Source organism: Malus domestica, chromosome 07 (genome assembly GCF_042453785.1).
Source record: "Malus domestica chromosome 07, GDT2T_hap1".
Lineage (NCBI taxonomy): Eukaryota > Viridiplantae > Streptophyta > Magnoliopsida > Rosales > Rosaceae > Malus > Malus domestica.
Genome location: NC_091667.1, coordinates 10404715 through 10423574, shown reverse-complemented (window position 1 = coordinate 10423574; position 18860 = coordinate 10404715). Strand labels below are relative to the sequence as shown.

At 39.2% G+C, this 18860-nt stretch overlaps 3 protein-coding genes across 3 annotated transcripts; all 3 read right to left on the bottom strand.

The window, feature by feature from the left end:
* Positions 1-709: 709 nt before the first annotated feature.
* On the bottom strand, positions 710-6102 carry LOC103438970 (uncharacterized). The gene is made up of 9 exons (XM_008377515.4): positions 5889-6102; positions 5724-5783; positions 4960-5092; positions 4039-4318; positions 3022-3150; positions 2761-2810; positions 2374-2471; positions 1992-2279; positions 710-1402 (listed from the first exon to the last, which is right to left on the bottom strand). The coding sequence occupies exons 2-9, from the start codon at positions 5766-5768 to the stop codon at positions 920-922; spliced, it is 1506 nt and encodes a 501-aa protein (XP_008375737.1). The 5' UTR covers positions 5769-5783; positions 5889-6102; the 3' UTR covers positions 710-919.
* A 431-nt stretch (positions 6103-6533) lies between these two features.
* LOC103438969 (type III polyketide synthase A) lies at positions 6534-8171 on the bottom strand. The gene is made up of 2 exons (XM_008377514.4): positions 7856-8171; positions 6534-7661 (listed from the first exon to the last, which is right to left on the bottom strand). The coding sequence occupies exons 1-2, from the start codon at positions 8064-8066 to the stop codon at positions 6676-6678; spliced, it is 1197 nt and encodes a 398-aa protein (XP_008375736.1). The 5' UTR covers positions 8067-8171; the 3' UTR covers positions 6534-6675.
* Positions 8172-11002: 2831 nt separating this feature from the next.
* On the bottom strand, positions 11003-18384 carry LOC103438968 (probable helicase CHR10). Its single transcript, XM_008377512.4, has 17 exons — positions 18072-18384; positions 17963-17970; positions 17210-17288; positions 16944-17104; positions 16658-16789; positions 16034-16214; positions 15676-15811; positions 15476-15593; positions 14716-14805; positions 14355-14462; positions 14053-14256; positions 13611-13736; positions 12884-13527; positions 12033-12178; positions 11610-11774; positions 11387-11501; positions 11003-11295 (listed from the first exon to the last, which is right to left on the bottom strand). Exons 1-17 carry the CDS (start codon positions 18250-18252, stop codon positions 11271-11273), a joined length of 2619 nt encoding a protein of 872 aa, XP_008375734.1. The 5' UTR covers positions 18253-18384; the 3' UTR covers positions 11003-11270.
* Between the last annotated feature and the right edge of the window lie 476 nt (positions 18385-18860).

The window sequence follows — 18860 nt, the reverse complement described above, 5'->3', positions numbered from 1 at the left end:
CATTACTTTGAGATTTTCATGATGACTTGTTCGCCTATTTGGAATTGCAGGAATTCAGTTCTATGGAATGCTAAATGTGATTCTCCGGACCTTGCAGCAGCCCGAGCTATATCTTGGCTGTAGGATTTTGTTAGGGTCACAACAGCTACATCTCGCCCCCAAAGTTCTGCTCCGACCACCCTAAATGGTCTCTCCTGCCAACGGGCCGCCTTAAGATGAATTTTGATGGCGCATGGAGGGAGAGTCTTAAGGTAGGTGGAGCGGGAATTGTCATTAGAGATGATGGAGGTAATTTTCGTTGGCTACTGTAAGATTTTTAAGGATGTTTTCACTCATTTACAAGCGGAAGCGTTGGCTGTTTGAGATGGTATGGTTTGGGCGGCGTCCAGGGGGTTTTAGAAATTTGATAATCGAAGGTGATTCTCTCCAGATTCTGGGTGCCCTCACGGAGCCTTCTACCAATTTGTCTAACATTGGGCATATTGTGGAAGAGGCAAAGGTTTGGCTCCCCATAGTCACTGAAGAAGCATGTACCCATGTCCGCCACCAAGCCAATGGGGTTGCCCATCGTCTCGCTTGTTTCAGCCTTAGCATTGGAGACCATTGCGAGTGGATCTGCCCTCTAAAACTCAGTTTTCTGAGCTTCTCAATGAAAATCGTATCGTTTCAATCAAAAGAAAAAAAAAAGAAAAAAAAAAAAGAACAGAAGTAATCAAGTGAGCTTGCGCTTATACTGTATTGTGTTTCCATGTCCATGCCCAACAGTTACTCAACTTTCCTACAATTGAATCAAAAGAATAAGACGGAGAGGAGCACAAATATATACAAAAAAATGAGCACCATACCCTGTAAAGGATATAAAATACCATATTACAACGAACAAATAACAACGAGAGATGAAACGCAAAGGTCATTGGCCTCATTCATCTTTCGTCCCATTATCGTGTCTCTTATTCTGCCCAACTTCGACAAGCAACGTCAAAAGAGCTTCACACACTTGAGAAGCATCTGCTTCGGAAGGGTCATCTGACAGTGACGAGTATACCATCCAGGCATGGTCTAATTTACGCTTTGGACGCACAACAATGGATCCAGGAACTTCTGCATCGCAGCATGTGACAAGTCCATCACTCTTCTTGCCATATCTGACCTGAAGAAGCTGTGCACAGGCAGCCATAGCTGCACCAAGGGGCACTACCACTGGAAGTTTTGCTGCTTGGCCTGCAGAAAGAGCGGCAGGTAGCTCGGCATGCGCTACACGAGATAATGTAGCTAAAACAGCAGGAGAAATGGGAGCTTCAGTGTGGCATGAAACAACCGGGAGGTCCTTTGGCAACGGGTGTTTCCTTATAAATTCTCTTCTTTTCTCATAAGTCAAATCTTCCAGGGCTTGTAAATCACCCTTCACAGAAGAAGATGACATGGTATTTCAGAAAAAAATTATTCTAGAAATCAACTGAGAAGTGCTTCACAATAGTAACCTCCAATACACGTTTAATGAGAACAGAAACATTATCGGAAAAGCAAAACAATCATAATAGGAGCACCATAACACCGAAAACATGCTTGACTTCTATTGTTTCTTCCATGGATATCACAACTTATTAAGATTAATATAACTATCATACTTCCGCTAGCATATGAAAGCACAAAAATTGGGTCCTTCACACTATCTACCCCCATCCTCAGGAAAAAACAAAATTAACCCCCATCACCCACATCTTGAATGGCCATCATCAGTCCTAGCAGCACTTGAAACTTCACCAAAATTTTCATGTCAGGCCAAACACCTCAGTCAATAATATATAGACATATTAAGAGCATAAGTCCCACCTACGAGTGCACCCTACTACAGGAACCAAAAGAAAACATGATGATAGGCAAGAAAGCTCAACTGAGTATGACACTGGAACAATGAAAAAACATTTTTCTTTATCATTGTTTTCATTATACACCAGATAGTCACATGCACGCACGAACTCCTTACATACCTTAATCACTTTACAGATCACAATCTCCATTAGCTTTCGCAAGTTCACATAATCACCAAGCTGTCCCTCTCGCAAGATATCTGTAGCTATTGGGCTACCACCATATGGACTCTGTGCTAACGCCAAACCGGCAACCTTATCTTTCAAATCAGGCCAATACAACGATAGAGCAGCTGCTGCATCTATTCCCCCTTTGCTATGTCCCAGAAGCAAGACACGTTTTTTGGAACCCCAATAGAATTCCTCAATGTATTCTTTTATCTCTCGAGCATTTTTTTCAACTGAAGCCTGATTGGTGATTATTAACACTTAGTTGAGAATATAATAATAAGGTGAAAAAGGGCTTTCTTTAAGCAAAAATAATAAATAAATAAATAAATACCTCACTATGAATCTTGGCTATATGGCACACCAGACCCAGTTTTGATAAACTCGTTTTTGTATTTACAAAATATAGTGGTCCATGGTTGCTGAAAAGACCTATTGATTACAAAAGTAACCAAACTTCATAAGCACATAACTATAAGCAAAATGAAGATATATAAAATACTTCGGAATTCCAATCTCCAGACCAAGTATATAGGATTGAAAAGAAAAGCACAAATTTGACGAAGAAAAAACCAAAAATGATCCTGAATGCATCATCCACATCATACAAGCAAGCCACATCAGGGCAGAAATGGGAAGGGAATGGAGACATTGTTTCTCCTTATCCGTTCCCTGACTAAAGTACTATTAACCTTTTGTGTTTCATTCGAAGAAATTATACCTGGAACCAACAAACAAACCATTGAGTTTGGCAATCTGTGAACACCATGCCTGGCAAGGGGAGAAATATTTCATTTAATACTGGCGTCAACATGATAAGAAGATCTATATAAAAGGTCGTACCCAGTGCACAAGGCTCCCGCTTTACGCAGGGTCTGGGAGAGGTGAATGTCGGCTAGCCTTACCCCCATTTATGGAGAGGCTGCTCCCAAGGATAAGAAGATCTATATGCAAAATAAAAATAAAATACAGTATACTACACCTGATATCCCCCAAAATCTCCATGAACCTTTCAGTGCCGTCTTCAACAGGGGGCATTGTCGGATCACGCTGTAGCCATCCTATATCATCTGCCGACCCACGCACAGTTTTTCGAACTCGATCAATAAGGCTGAAATTCAACACAATAATCACCACTAAGTTGAACGCCAGATGATGCAAAAAACAAGAAGCTCACAGAAATACAAGCTTAAAGATATTTCTCTGACAAATGTATGGCTTAGTTTCAATAAGAGGCACATAGGCTACTCTGGTAACTGTGGCAATGAATCATATTCCTACTTTGTGTTGGGAAGTTGCTTGAGGAGGTAAGTTTTTAGTGGCAAGGTTATTTTGGTGGAATTTCAAGATTTGATGCACAAAACTGGTACAAGCATTACTTGGGTCCTAATAAGGGCCACCCCATACTATTAACACTTCATGGTTTCTAAGCTATGTAGGTTTCTTGGACAGCACTGATTCCTAGAAATTTGTTCTGTCTTTCTTTTTCTGCTGCTGTTATTCTTACCTACTCACTGTAACCATAATCAGAATGTTTTTCCCACAATTCCCTGTAAAAGTTTTGTTAGCTTCTTGTAGTGTAATAGCCATCAAGATACAAAAATTTCTGGGTCAAGCTTCTTATTTCTCTGTTAGGGTAAATATTTATTAATAATTATTTTAAAATTTTTTGGGCGGGTTGCCCTTGTGGTTAGCATATATGCTCTTCCAAATCCTTCTTTTGGGTTTTAACTCTATTTGTGGCAGGCTGGGGGTTGTTAATATAAACTCTCCAGATTGAGTCCATTAGTGAATATTCGGCTAACCTGTATTGCTGACTTCTCGCTTAGGAGTCCTACATAGTCCTCCATGCACTGATGTCTTAAGCAATGCAGTAAAGCGTTCCTCTCTTCTACTAAGTTTTCTTTTTATAAAATATTTTAGGTTAATGGTTAACGCATTTCAATTGAAGACTTTACAAGTATAGGTCACCAAGAAGTAGTATGCTAGGAACAAATACCCTTGAAATAAAGGAATGCCACTTTGGCCACCATTGGTAGATTTGATGATGGCACTAGAGTTTCCTGATGAATCTCCTGAAGAACTTCTCACTGTTCCATCAACTACAGAGGGAGCATCAGTTGCAGAACTAGATGACTCTGCAGACGCTGAATGGTATCCACTAGAAGACACATCATCGCTAGATGTAGCAAGGGAGGCGAAAGTTGGCCGAGACCAAAAGGTCACCATTTCCTGAGCATGTCCATTGGAAACCTCTGAATCACTAGAAGAAGGTTCTACTGCAAAATAGTAAGATCCACAACTTATGACAACTCAGAAAAAAAGCACACAAGTAAAATAAAAACTAAACCATAATAATAAATGGTACGGAAATATATAAAAGCAAATACAAAAGGTACATGAGAGAAGCTTATTTCAAAGTGTTCATTGAATTATTCTCATACATGGGAGAAGGTTGAAAGGGATGAAAACGGATCAACTCATAATTTGATGAAAAATCACTTCCACACTCCGAGAAATTATAAGCGCAGAGTACTTGGAAAAAAAAAAACACAAATGAAACTAATGACAATGTACAGAGAAAAAAAAACTGCCGCAAAAGAATAATTTTCCAGGTTTATACAGTAAAGACACCACATTTCATAACCAACTCCCCAGCTCACCTTCCCCACTCCCACTATAAAAAGGTCGTACCCAGTGCACAAGGCTCCCGCTTTACGTAGGGTCTGGGAGAGGTGAATGTCGGCTAGCCTTACCCCCATTAATGGAGAGGCTGCTCCCAAGTCTCGAACCCAAGACCTACCGCTCATGGGCGAAGGCACTTCCCCACTCCCACTATACGTTGAGAAATATAAAGAAGGGAAAACAAGAGAATAAGAAACTCAACCAATCTCGATATGGAATAAGGATGATTACTTACCAGAATAATCAGTGAAACAGCGTGTAAATAATGAAGTTGTCTGAGAAAGATAAGAGGCAGCGTCATTGAGAGCTGGTACTGAGGTAAGCAGCTGAGGAAAGACCCCATCATTTCTCATAGTACCATTCTGAGCCTGGAAAAAAAAGGAGTTGCTAAATAATTATAATTGTTTTTTTCCTAATTACAAATATTGTAAACAATATATCAAAGAAAATGAGCAAGGAATGAAATTCCGAAGTTTCTCAAGTTTTTCTTTTATCCAGCAATGCAACGTAGAGTGCAATAAACAGAGGACAGCACCAAAAGTGGGATACACAATCAGATTCCAGCCACAAAACGATCATCTAAATTTTCATTTCTTTGTACATAAACAAGAGTGCTTAAAGTATAGAGATTAGTCACAAGCAATAATTGGTGCCCTAGTTCCCGATAACCGAGCTTGCTGGAAACTAAATTGAACTGAGAAATAATACTACATTCTCTGCAAAACCATGTGCACCAAAAAAGTTGATCGAAACCTCGCAATCTAATCTCATCCTCATTATATACCTTGAGCAACACCTTAATAATCTCGAGAGGAAACCCCGATTCAATGCGATATCAATAACTCCATTTTAACCACTAATTACAAAGCAACTGCTTTCACATCATAAAATTAATTACCTAAACCTGCCCCAATCTTTCAAAATGTAAATTTTTGCAACAATGTTAATTAATTAAGCTAGCAGCAAAAAAGGAAACAAGTTGAATGATAGATAGGTTACCGTCAACGGTGTCGTTTCGGTGGGATTGGTCTTTCCATCTTGCATTATAGACCTCAATTTCTGCATAATTGAATCATAATTCCAAGGTAAATTCAGGTGCCTAAAAAAAACCCTAAAAATTTGAAATTACCGAAAAGTTTAGAGATGTTGGTGAAATTAATTTACCTGGATTACTACTGCGATTAATTCAGAATCAGATGAATATTGGACGAACTGAAAAAAAATCGGAATTGAATAGAAGTGGAATTAGGGTTTTTGGAAATTTGAAATTATCAGATTTTTCTTCTGCAGGAAGGGGAGAATGAAAGAGGGAGAATTGCGTAACGGCAAAGCAAAAAAGGAAAGAGCAGAAAAGAATAAGAAAACTACGTCGTTTGGTATGTATGAGTTTGTCGTTGTTTCCGCGGCACCGCTCGGAAGCTACCAAAATACAACGCTACTAATTGACGAAAATACCCCAATAGCTACAGATTTTCCTACCATTGTACTTGTGTGCAAAATGTAAGATGTTACATTCGTGCTAGATTATCGTGTTGACGTGTTTTTTTTTTCTTATTTTAAGGAAACAAAATAACGTTACAAGAGGGAAAAATTTCGGGAACACCCAAGGTCCCAGGAGTCAAATAACAAGGCATCATAAGCAGTCAGAGACACACAACTAATGCAAACATGAAAATTCTCTAAACCATTTCCACACAAAATAATGACATCAGCTACAAAATTAGCTTTCCTAAAAATATGATTCTAAGAAATAGATTCAAAAGAAGAGGCCAACTATTTAATGTCTTCAATAGCCCTGATACCAAGGAATCAAAATTCGAACAACTCCATTTCATTAAAATGACCAAATTAAATTAAATTGAAACAACACCATTTCGGAATTTCATTAACGAAATTCTATTGTGCGTGCAATATGCACAACCCTCGTAGTTTATTGAGACAATTCACACCACTAGAGGCTGCGAAGGAGAATGCCTTCAAAAGTAATCCCAGGTCCAAATGCCAAGGCAAGTCCCCATTCCTCATCCCTCCCCTCCTTCTTCTTCAACTTCAACTCCTCCCTCATATTTTCCATCACATAAAAAATGGTGTTGCTACTCACGTTCCCATAGTCCATCAGTGCCCTTCTGCTGCACTCCAGCTTATCACTGCTCAGCTTCAGCGTGCTCTCCATCTTGTTCAGAATCGCAGGTCCGCCCGGGTGCACGGCCCAAAACAGCTCGTTGAAGTTCTTCAGCTCTGCTTTCGCTGGCACGGTCAGCTTCTTGCAAAACTCCTCTATGTTCTCGTCAATTTTCTGGGGCAGGTCCCTTCCAAGCTTGAAGTTAATGCCTTCCTCCGACAGCCTGCCGTCGATCACATTATGAGTCCCGGGGAGGAACTGCTGGACGGCGTAGTTGAGCTCCATGAAAGGAGACTCTTGTCCTGCTATTGGGTTGCTTCCAATGATCACAGCTGCAGCTCCGTCCCCGAATAGCGCTGCCCCTACAAGGTCGTAAGGGCGCGCCTTGTTGGGGGGCCTGAAGCCAAGGATTGTGGTCTCGGAAGTGGTTAGCAAGACGCGGCTTCCAGGGTTGTTTTCAGCTATGTCTTTGGCAACGCGGAGGCCGGTGACACCACCGTAACAGCCTAGGAAGTAGAGCATGACGCGGCCAACATCGTTCCTTAGGCCGAGCTTGCTTGAGAGGTAGAGGTCGCCGCCTGGGAGTCTGATTTCACTTGAGGAGACGTAGACAATGTGAGTGATGTCTTCAACTGGCCTTCCCCATTCCTTGATGCAAGCAAGGCTGGCTTCCAACGCCATCTCCACCACGGCAGGGTTTGCGATTTCAAGCCGCTGTTTGATGGTGGCTGTGCCCTCTGTTGCTAGCTCAGGGTATTTGTCTAGGATCTCCTTGGACATCACTGTGTATCTAGTCTTCACAGTGGTGGTTTTGCCTAAAAAAAAATAAATACATAAATGATCACATAACGCGTCTAAGTACACGTATTATGTGTACCACATCAATGAGATCGTCAGATATGGTACAAATAATTATTCGATTTCGTCAAAAACGTAATTTAGAAACAAGCAAGTAAAGAAACCATTCTAAGAACTTAACTCAAGACATAGTATAAGTAATTTTGCTTACACAGGCGCTCCAGTTTCTCCTTGATGGCGGCATCTTCACATTTTGTATCGCGAATGTAGCCCTCGACCAAGCAGTCTTGAGGGATGAGCTGGCTCGGGAAGGCCTTGCCCAATGCAAGGACGGTTGCCTTCCCCGGCGTAGGAGCATACCTACTTGGGGAACGATATTGCCCGGAAGAACCATTAGTGCCGTTTCTCTCGACCTTCGACATCTTTACAAGACTACGAGGAGGAGACTGAGCAAAGGAAGTTATCTGAGTTTGGAGAAAGGCAAAGGGAATGTGTATATAAGGGGGAGATTTGGGTGGTGTTGGAGAGGAGTTGGTTTCAGAGGGAGAGTAGCATGAAAAGAAAGAGATGTCTAATTTATTGTGGTTTGGTGATTTTATGGGTTTCTTTTTTGTTGGGGAGGAGTTAGGAGGGTGACTCCTTTGGGAGGGAACTAAAACAATCTTTCCCTTTTGTTTGGTTTGGTAAAACAACACAGTTAAAATGTTGAAAACCAAATAGTTACCTTCTGCTTCAAAAGCATGAGTAGTTAAAAAAAGAGGGTTAGGGTTTAGGGTTTAGGGTTTAGGGTTTCGTAGAATCGAAGAAGAGTGCCCGAGTTCAAATTCTTTTACCCGTAGATTAGAGTAGTATTGTTCATTTCTAAATCATCTTATATTCCGAACATGCTCTGTAATTTGAATATTAGAAAAATGATTTGGGATTTGAAATCTTTTACACTTGAGGAGTATATTAGATTCCAGTCACACTCTTTGCACCTGATGACAGCTTTTGTTTCTTCAACAGTTCAACTACCGCCCTTTCACATTATTCAAGCCTTTTCTTTTAGAGCCCTTTGCCTCTCTCTTTTATGGCCATCCAGGCTTTGGCTAGCTGAAGGGGGTGGGGTGTCTTGTGTATTGTGTATGCGATCGGACAGCCATGTGGCCACCCAAGAATTTTTCAAAACAAGGGAATTCAAATCTAAAAAATCTCTTAACTATATGTAACAAAGATAAGAATTAAAATTTCTCGTGACAATGTAAGGTGGTGGATAGCCTGACATTTTGGACTCAACCCGTTAACCCGACCCGACCTAATCCGTTAATATTTGTATTTGGTTGGATGCTTAACAGGTCGGGTCGGGTCGTTAACGGGTGAACCCGTTAAATAACATGTCACTTTGGGTCAACCCGTTAGACCCGTTAGGACCCGTTAACACGCGTTAGCACCTCTTAGTTGAGGATATTTTAGTAATTTTAGTAAAGTCTTAATGACAAAAAATAAACTGTATGCAAAAAATAAAAATAATAATAATTGTTAACGGGTGAAACGGGTGACCCGTTAGCTTAACGGGTCGGGTTCGGGTGACCCGTTAGCTTTACGGGTTGGGTTCGGGTAACCCGTTAACTTAACAGGTCGGGTTCAACCCGATCCAAATCCAATAAACTCGACCCGTTTACAGGTCTAGTGGTGGATATAAGAGATTTACAAACTAATGTAACACCAAGAATATGGATCTTATAGCCTGCCTTCTGGTTAGTAAAGCAAGGGCATGCTTGACTTCTCAATCTCTGTGATTTCACTCCACAATTTCGTGGCCGTATCCATTTTGTGTTGTGCTGCACTTCCCACTCGATGGTAGTTGACTTTACGTTGTTCGTAAACAGGCAATATGAAAAAGAAAGTAAAGAATGGCTAAATGAAAAATGTTTGGGAAATCCTTGTCTCAGATAGATTATTGTTGAGAGAGCCTTATTGCCCTGGTGTCAAGGAACAGGGCATAAAAGTTTTTTTTCGTGGATTGGGATCAACTATTTCGATTTCCAGGCAAAAGTTTCCTTCAGTGACCGAGTTTTGTTTGATTCTCAGACAAAGTTTCCTGGAAAAGAGACAAGGCAACTGTTTAAAAGAAAGGTTTCGAATCAGGTGCATAGGTTCTCTCTGGGTTTTTGAAGGTGAAAGTTTAAGAGGAAAGGATTTGAGTCGGTAGGGGAGCACAAATGATGTAGGATTGAGATACTAAAATGTCATTTGCTAGCCACGGGAAACTTAGACGAAGTTGAATTCTTGCAAATGAATACTCTTGAGATTTAAATCTTTCAAGAAATAAACCGGCTCTAAAATCAGTGAGTTGCAGACCTTGTTAGTTATGATACTTCAGCCTTGGGGGCTCAAACAAGATAAAACTCCATTCAGTTTTAAATGATTAAGCCTGGTTTTGTAAGTTTCAAAAAGAAGGACGAGGACATAGACGTTACTACAAGCAAAATACTGTCGAAGAATGTAAAAACTTCGGCACTAGTTCCAGGAATCATTACCAGAATCGTTGAGCAACTCCGAGTGATGGCCTTGATATGCAGTTTAACTCGTGTACCATATCAAGACACAAATTTCGCTGTGAAGAAGTTTTCCGGCAACACCCCAAGATCAACCCGATTTTGTACATCAGCAACCTTCATTCTGTTCAGCATACAAGTCATTAGTTCATGATGTTAAGACGTCGTATACAAAGGTCCACCAAACGCTTGAGAGCCTTAATATTTGTTTTTTGAAGGCATCACATGCACAGGCACCAAGCTTTAAATCTGGCTACAGGGTAGTAATCTGGTGTTCTTCTAGGCTCCTGACGAGTAAAATTAAGTAAAATCAGGCCAAAACCAACCCGATCTCAATTCGAGTATTTATTAGATTGGATTGATGCATTGTCCGTCCATTTCATCACAAACTCAACCCGAATTTTCGTCTGAAATCAATTGTCCACATATTATTATTCCCACGTCATATTATACAAGTAATGTGTAACTTTGGATGACTATTAATGTTTGTTGACTTTCAACCCGAATTTGCGCCTGAAGTCAATTGTCCACATATTATTAGTCCCACGTTATATTATATAAGTTATGGATAACTTTGGATGACTACTAAAGTATGTTAACTTTCAATTGGATGATGAATGATAATTAGGCTTTACATTTCTCGGTTGAAACTTTAGTACATTTTTATTATTCAATTCCAACTTTTGCATAGTTGAAAAAACTTCCGTTTCTCTTTAAGAAAAAAAAAAGTAAATAGCGGATTGCCCTACTGATTAGAGTGTTCATTTTCAACTCACAGTGTATCGAGTTTAAACTTTTCAAACACTTCGAAAGCCATTCAATAACCGGAAGATTCAAATCTTTTAACCGAAGATATTTGGTACCACTCATACATTTGAGGGTTTTACACAATAACGCTTCATGTTTTCATGTTCCTAGTTCCTACACTAGAACATTATCAAACAAGGGAAAAGGTCAACATATTTACTCTGGAGGTGAACACATTTACATGACAAGAAAGGCGGCACGCGTTCATTTTCCAAACGTAATTCTATCAGCTACGTATGTGGAATACGAGGACCGAGTCCTGCGCGGGATCAGTCGAAAACGTCAAGCGGACCGCTTAAAATAATACCTGCAAAGTTTTCAAGAAATTAGTTTGTTGCGAAAGTCGGTATGTATGTATGTTGGGAGAGGATGAGGGAAAGAAGCGAAAGAAAACATACACGTATATCTTTATGCCATAAATAGAAGCATATTTTCGTAGAAGGCGTTCGACGGAGTACCATTCTGCACGATCTGATGCATCTTGATACCCAATACGAGGCATGTGGATTGAAGCTTTAAAATCAGGCAGAAGAGTATGACATGAGAGGTTTAACTTGTCAGAATCCAAATTAACAAACATTAACACATAAAGAACTACACTTTTGGATTGCAAATATTTACCAGAACTTTGAGCAGCTGAAAACGATGCTTTCGATAAGCAACTTTCCAAGTCAGGGATAGAAATCTTGCTGCGGGGTACTTTACGCCTAGGATTATAAGATTGCACAACAGCCAAAGCCACCCATTGAGGGGGATTCGAGTCCATCTCAGGCTCATCTGAATCCTCTACAGTAAGGAAGAAAGTTAACTACAAATTGTAAAATATACTTCAAGCTGAAATGATATACAAATTTCCGCATAGTGCATTGTGAAGCCAAGAGCTACTTATAGTTTTCTCATTATACCTTTGGACAGAACATGATCAAGAAATTATTGTGCTGCAAATGATATAATCACATTTCTCTAGTACTTCTATGCAGAATAGATTCCTTTGTATAATAAGCGACGAGACGAATTTAGATAACATAGAGACCAGAGGCTAACCATAAACTCTTATAAGGTGAAGATCACCAAGATGCAGGTCACCAAATTCGGAAGCTCGTTGATACGCATCAGGGATACTTGCAGATAGCTTGGACAGTGCATCAAACATTCCTCCACGACCCCAGTGTCCAGAATCATCAACACAGCTGTGAAATAAACATAGAAATAAGGTCTGGCAGTAAATCACCGACCACCTACCGAGACAGAGAGTTTTTGAAACTGAAGTAGTTTGAGCACATTTATAATACCAAAGGAAAATAATTAAATAGAACCTTTTATCATATGGTAGCAAACTCTCATTATCTCTGGACATAATAAGGAATCATGCTGCAGAATGAGTTCATCGGCAGAAAAAATCCACTGACGAATAATTCACTTGAGTAATAATCTTTATTTTGTATTAAAAGATTCATCAATTGTGTGGTGCCCCGGCTATTATCTCTAGAGAGTTAATAAAATAAACTGGTAACAACTATTAATATTTAGAATATAAAATCCCACAACAATTCAAAGTCTTGCATCACAATATATAAGATCTTGTGCCCACAGACACACGTCCAGTTGGTTTGGGATTAACATGATGTTAGAGCAGGCAATTCATCCACTTGTTTGGCTCAATCCAGCCACACTTGAGATTACAATTGGGATTATAAAATAACCGATGTTGGATTCAAGGAAAGAACGAAAGAATGAAAAATTATTCAAGCATTAAGAAGCCTTACAAACAAAAGAAAACTGTTTGAAGAGCAAAATATCAGAAACACAAGAAAACACATATTCACCGTTCTAACTCAACCAATGCAATATAATGAGAACATTCAGGAGGAGGAATTTAGTGATATTAAATTTACCTGAAAACAATGGCAGGCTCAGAGGGGCAAACTTTTGATGGTTGTGTACAATCCCCATAAACAAATTGGACAGAACCTGAATCAGACATCATGTCACTATCCACAGGGCTGATAGGGTCTTCAACAGACAGTGAATGGTATCCAAGCTCTTCCCACTTAGACAACTTCTTCTCCTCTGCTTTCTTCTTTGCAGCCTCAAGTTTTAGACGTTTTTCCTCGAGTAGATTTCTTCTGCTTCCCGTATCCATATTTTCTTGTGACACCTCCTTGAATTTTTCAACCCAAGAGAGATATAAAGATTCATCAAAGCCCAAATTGAAACCAAGAGAAGTGGAACCTTCTCCTACAACAAGATCATTTCCATTCAAAACATCTGCTGGATTAAGCTCAAATTTCCTCTCATCCTCGGTAGCTACTTGTTTGTTCCGCACTGAAAGTACCTTCTCAGCCATAGTATTCAGTTCTGACATCTGAAGCACACCATTATTAACTTCATCAGGATCGAAGAGATGTAACCCAAATATGATGGATCGTAAGTCACTAGGTTCAACTCCACTTGTTTCTTTACCATCCTGGTCCATAACATCGTCCCCAACAACATTATGGCTTAGCTGCAATTTCCTCTCTGCTCTCCGCATGATAACCTATATTGACACATTTGAATTATTTATGTGTAGTGTCTCACCTCAAAGGCTTCAGAGGTAACAACTGATGTATAGTGTCTCACCTCCTCCACCATACGTCCTGTAACTAGGTTTATTGACAGTACGTTATTCATCTGACCAATCCTGTGTGCCCGCTGCAGAGCTTGCTTGTCAACCTGGGGATTCCAATCTTGCTCATAGAATATAACCTACCGTATGCAAATTGAGCAAAAGAACATCAGGAAAGAAAGAAATGGCTAATGTAAAATGAATAGAATACAAATATGATGTGATTAAAAGCAACTTCAGGGAAGAATTTATGTTACTTGAAATTTTACAACATAGCCTACTTTAGGTTCCTCAACAGCAATATATTATAAACCTCTCAAAACTATTCTTTTAATGTCATTCTCTCTGATAGCAAGTTACCCAATCTTAAGGTAATATGCTGGATATAAGTTTATCACTTGTCAGACCCAAGATTCTTGTTAGTAACAAGGTACACGACTGTTTGCAAAAACTCACAGTATCAGCGGCCACAAGATTCAAGCCAACTCCCCCAGCTCTTGTAGAGATCATGAAGACAAAAGCACCATTTTGATCAGCTTGAGACTTCAAACTTTTTTTTGTTAATTGCGTGCTGAAACTTCTTATGGCAGCAAAGCGCTCCTCAGCACGAATTGATCCATCAAGCCGCTCGTAGGAATACTTTCGTAACTCCAGAAAATCCTACAGTACATAAGAGAATATAAATTGTTAAATGCATGCAAACAAGCTGAAGCATTTATCATTTTGCATGAAACAGGAGAAGGACAGAAAAAACAAACCTGCAGAATATCAAGGGTATGCGTCATCTGTGCAAAGAGAAGCACACGGTGTCCATACTCATGTAGCTTTTGAAGTAGTTGATCCAAAATTATAAGCTTACCACTAGCCTGATCAAAAAATAAAAAATAAACAGAGACTGGTTGGTAGGAAATAAATATTACAAGAGAGCAGAATACATACTAAAAGTACTTAAATCGAGATTCAGGGATCAAGCATTTTAGCTTCATGAACCAAACCAACTAGAGCTCCACTTTTGTATCTTAATCTGCAATGCTTCTATAGATGTTAGAGTTTGGAAACTACATGACTTGGCTACACTCTCATAGGTCGTTATCATTTACCAAGTGTTGAAATAAATACCTGAACCAGGTGTTCGCCCTCTTCATACGGTTCAGGCTCAATACCAGGGAAGAGATACGGATGGCTACATACTTTTCGCAGCTGTATTACCTGTATTGCCAGTGGCAGAAGTAATATCAAAAGGGAAAACACTTGATCAAAATCAATACCTGATCACTGCATATAACAATAAGCAATGAAGTATTGAATAAGCATACACATACTTGAAGCAAGAAGCCAGATTAAACAAGAATAAGGAACTAATAGTACAGTGTCAGGAGTTAGCACCATTTTGGTATCACTATTTTAGGTCCTGCTTTTTTATAAGACTTCTTCCTTGTAGTTATAGGAAAAGTAGCAGATGCATTTGGTACATTTCTTATTTTTCTACTTCAACAAAGTTGTGGAGAAGCAGTAGCTGGGAAGCAAACTAGTGGGTCATTTTAAAGTTACAGTTATAAAAAAGTAGCACTTTGGGCTCAAAATAAAAAATGGCAAGCATTAAATTCATTTTAAGGATTTCAATAAATTATACTGAACAGTTGGAAAAATGATTTGACTATGTACACAGCTTTTGAATTGCATTTACCAAATATTATTTTACAGCTACCAGCCAATAGGACCTGGTAAAACCTAAAATCACATAGAAATATAACCTCCCTGCATTTGTAATTTTGTAGATGGTATAGGATAAAGGAGTTTAATGCCAATGTATCATTTATAAGAAAAGATTCAAGGGAGAAAACAAACGCTTAGGTGAAAAATAGAAAAGCTAACTTACAATATTCTGTAAGGACTGATGATTTGAACCTCCGGAAGAGAGTGCAAGTAGCTTCGGAAGCTCCTTTCTCAATATTGACATATACACCTTCTTTTGCAAGCTGACCAATGGTGCCAGCCTATCAAGATAATGCATCTTAGCATCATATTCATTATGTTCTAAGAGTACGTCTACAATGAAGAAAGGGATGGAGAACTTACACTGTTATCTCAGTAAGCGGTGGCAGGGATAAATCTCCAGACTCAATAAGTTTAAATTTTGTACGGCGGAGCATGAAAGCTCCCAAGATACTTCTTAAGCTTTTGAGTTGTTCCTTGACTTTGGTTGTATCATGGCCTGTTCAGGAATAACAAGTGACATGTATATAAAACCATGTTTTGACATCCCAAAGTTCATTCTCCTTAATAATTGCAAACCATAACAGAATAGTTCGGTCATAAAATCAAGAACTCATCCCCACACGGAACTGCAGCTGAATTTTAAGTAAGAAATGTTCACAAATCATTCTACATCACATTATAGGCCACCCAACTTACTTATGACAAGTAAGAACATTACCTGATGAGGGATCTCCAGCTTCCTTGAATGTTGCAAGGAACTCGTCTAGCTTCCCAAAGACTGAAGGCATACAAAAATGCATCAAAGCCCAAAGTTCAGTGAGATTGTTTTGGATAGGTGTGCCAGTCATCAGTAACCGTCTTGGTATGAGATAGCGCTCTCTTAGGACATTGTACAAAACCTATTAACGTCAAAACATATATATGTTTGTAATGACAGTTATTACGGGGGGAAAAATTGTATGATAACTTCCATCCCTTTCTTCGTGTGCTCAAACTTTCTTATTATGCCTGCCTAGCACAAACTTTCATGGTCTTCATACTAGAAGTCACAAGTATTGGAATCAAAGTTAAAAATTTCCAACATCAATTGCATGGGAAGATGTTTAAAATAAAAAAAAACATACCAAACTGATCAGCAGTATGCTGTCATTTTTATTTCTGAAAGCCTGTGGTTCAATTTGTCATATGATTAATAGCTGTACCTGGTTAATTATTTTCCTGATTCACATTACTGGACTACATAGTGTAGTATCAGTATTAATCAATCATAATAAGAAAAATGTTGCTACTAGTATAGGGTTCCTTAATATATAAGAGAAAATCTGTGACGTGTTAAACATACACTGGAAGGGTTTTTGAGCCTTTGCGCTTCATCAATTACTGCATAGCTCCAGGGCATCTGAGAAAGAAAATCCTGATCTGCCAAGGCTATGTCATATGTTGTCAACAGGACATCAAAAGGCAATGACAATACCTGTCAATTGGTCGAACTTGAAAACATCAATACAAGACAAAAAATAGCTTATTAGAGAGCTAATAATAGTAATTAGCTATAAATTCAACCATTAATAATGATTGACATCTACAGTTTATTCCTTCCAAAGGTACACAGCAGGAATGAAACTTACATCAGTTGAGGAGGTCTGCTCATTTACGTGCTTGTAGATTGTCCTGCGTAGAATGCGCCGATTTTCTTTATCACCAATATACCGAAGAATCTTTAGCTTTGGAGCAAATGTGTCCATCTCTGTGACCCAACCGTCCGTCACACTCAAAGGACACAATACCACTGTGTGTAATGACCGATGGAAGGAAACAAGAAATGTATCAGGCACACCAGTACCAAAAATATGAACTTCAAGGAATTCACACCAAAAGCAAAAATGAAACTCACAAAATGGTCCAGGTGACATCTTCTGAACCTTCAAATAGCTCAGTAATGAAACAGCTTGTAACGTCTTTCCCAGTCCCATCTGACAATCATTCTCTTGGGTTCAAGACTTCAAGTACAATGAACACAGCCAAAAATATTTCTGTTTCCAGTTACTTCTGCTCAACATGTGCAACTAGTTGTATCCTCAACAATAAATATGAACATCTTCATTAAATTCTTTTTTTTTTTTTCCTTTCGTTTTTCTTTTGGACCTATAACATATTGGCTAGCAAGGATATGTACATCTCATACTTCCTAAACCCCACTGAAGGTGCGATTCAGTCCTGTCCTTGGATACAATACGAACATTACCAACTAAGCTAAATTGACACCTTCCACTGAATTCGGGTTACAATATTGACTCTACTGTTAAAAGTTGAAACCCTCAGCCAATACCAACAAGTCATATACTGGTGATAGAAATCAAAAGTACAAGCAGGTTCGATAACAATACAGAGTATGAAGCTAATTTTTTTGCTAATTTCCAGCCTGAGACACTAAAGAACACCAAATTATGCAACTGAAGAATTTAATTATGCAAGAAAATTACAATATTTAAATTCATAAGAACATAATGTACACTATCGAAAATTACTTCAATTTTTCGAAAATTAATAACCAAATTTCAAACTCAAATGACCGAATTCAAGGAAATTTCAAAATCACAAATTCACCACATGTAAGAAGACTTCAAAAGAGTGACAGCAGTTGTACCTCGTCTCCTGAAAATTCAACCAAACAATTCATCAAAGATTTAAACTTTATTTCGTAGATTTTCTCGGCAACCAAACACATTGAAAAATATCATTAGGAAGCCCCTTACCGAGAATGACGTTGACGCCTAGATTGTATCGGCGTATGAGCCACGACACGCCTTCGACCTGGTGAGGCTTCAGTTTAGCCTTGACGCCGAGCTCTTCAGAGTCGACACGCGCGTCTCCGGCGCGTGCGTCATTAGTGAGTATGATATTCGCCGCGGCTTTGAGCCTCTGCTCGTAATTCATCGTCCTTCTTCTCAAACTCAGTAGGGAGAGAAAGAGACAGAGAGAGAGCGCGCTTTTGAACAAAGAGCGGTGGAGGGAAGAGAGAGACTTCAGAGACCAGAATACCCTTAATCAGTTCCGCATTTACATTACAAAGACATCTGTTTAGCGGTTAGAAACGATTCTAGGTGAAACTTGTAGACAAAATTTAAATATGTATCATCGATATATATGAGCACATTTGTTAATTCTTAAGTAATAATTCTATCATCAACTTTTATGTTTATTATTTTTTTGGGTTAAAGGGAGAACTTCATAGAAGAGAAAGGCACAAGACCAAACAACAAGCAGAGAACTAATTCCGCCACCCCAGAGAAGCAAAGACAAAGATAAATAGGATCAAGAGAGACGCCACCACACTAGGAACCAGCATCACCCTATCTATTAGTGCAAACAACCCCTACTTACATAGGAGGACAAGGAAGACCGTCTTTGTTCAAAATGCCAACTAACGAAGATGGAGTTTGTACAACCCATACGAAGCCGCACATCTTCGGGGAAATACTCCTTGCGACAAAATCCGTCGCCATATTTGCTGATCGTGGAGTCCATGACCAGGAGCATGATTG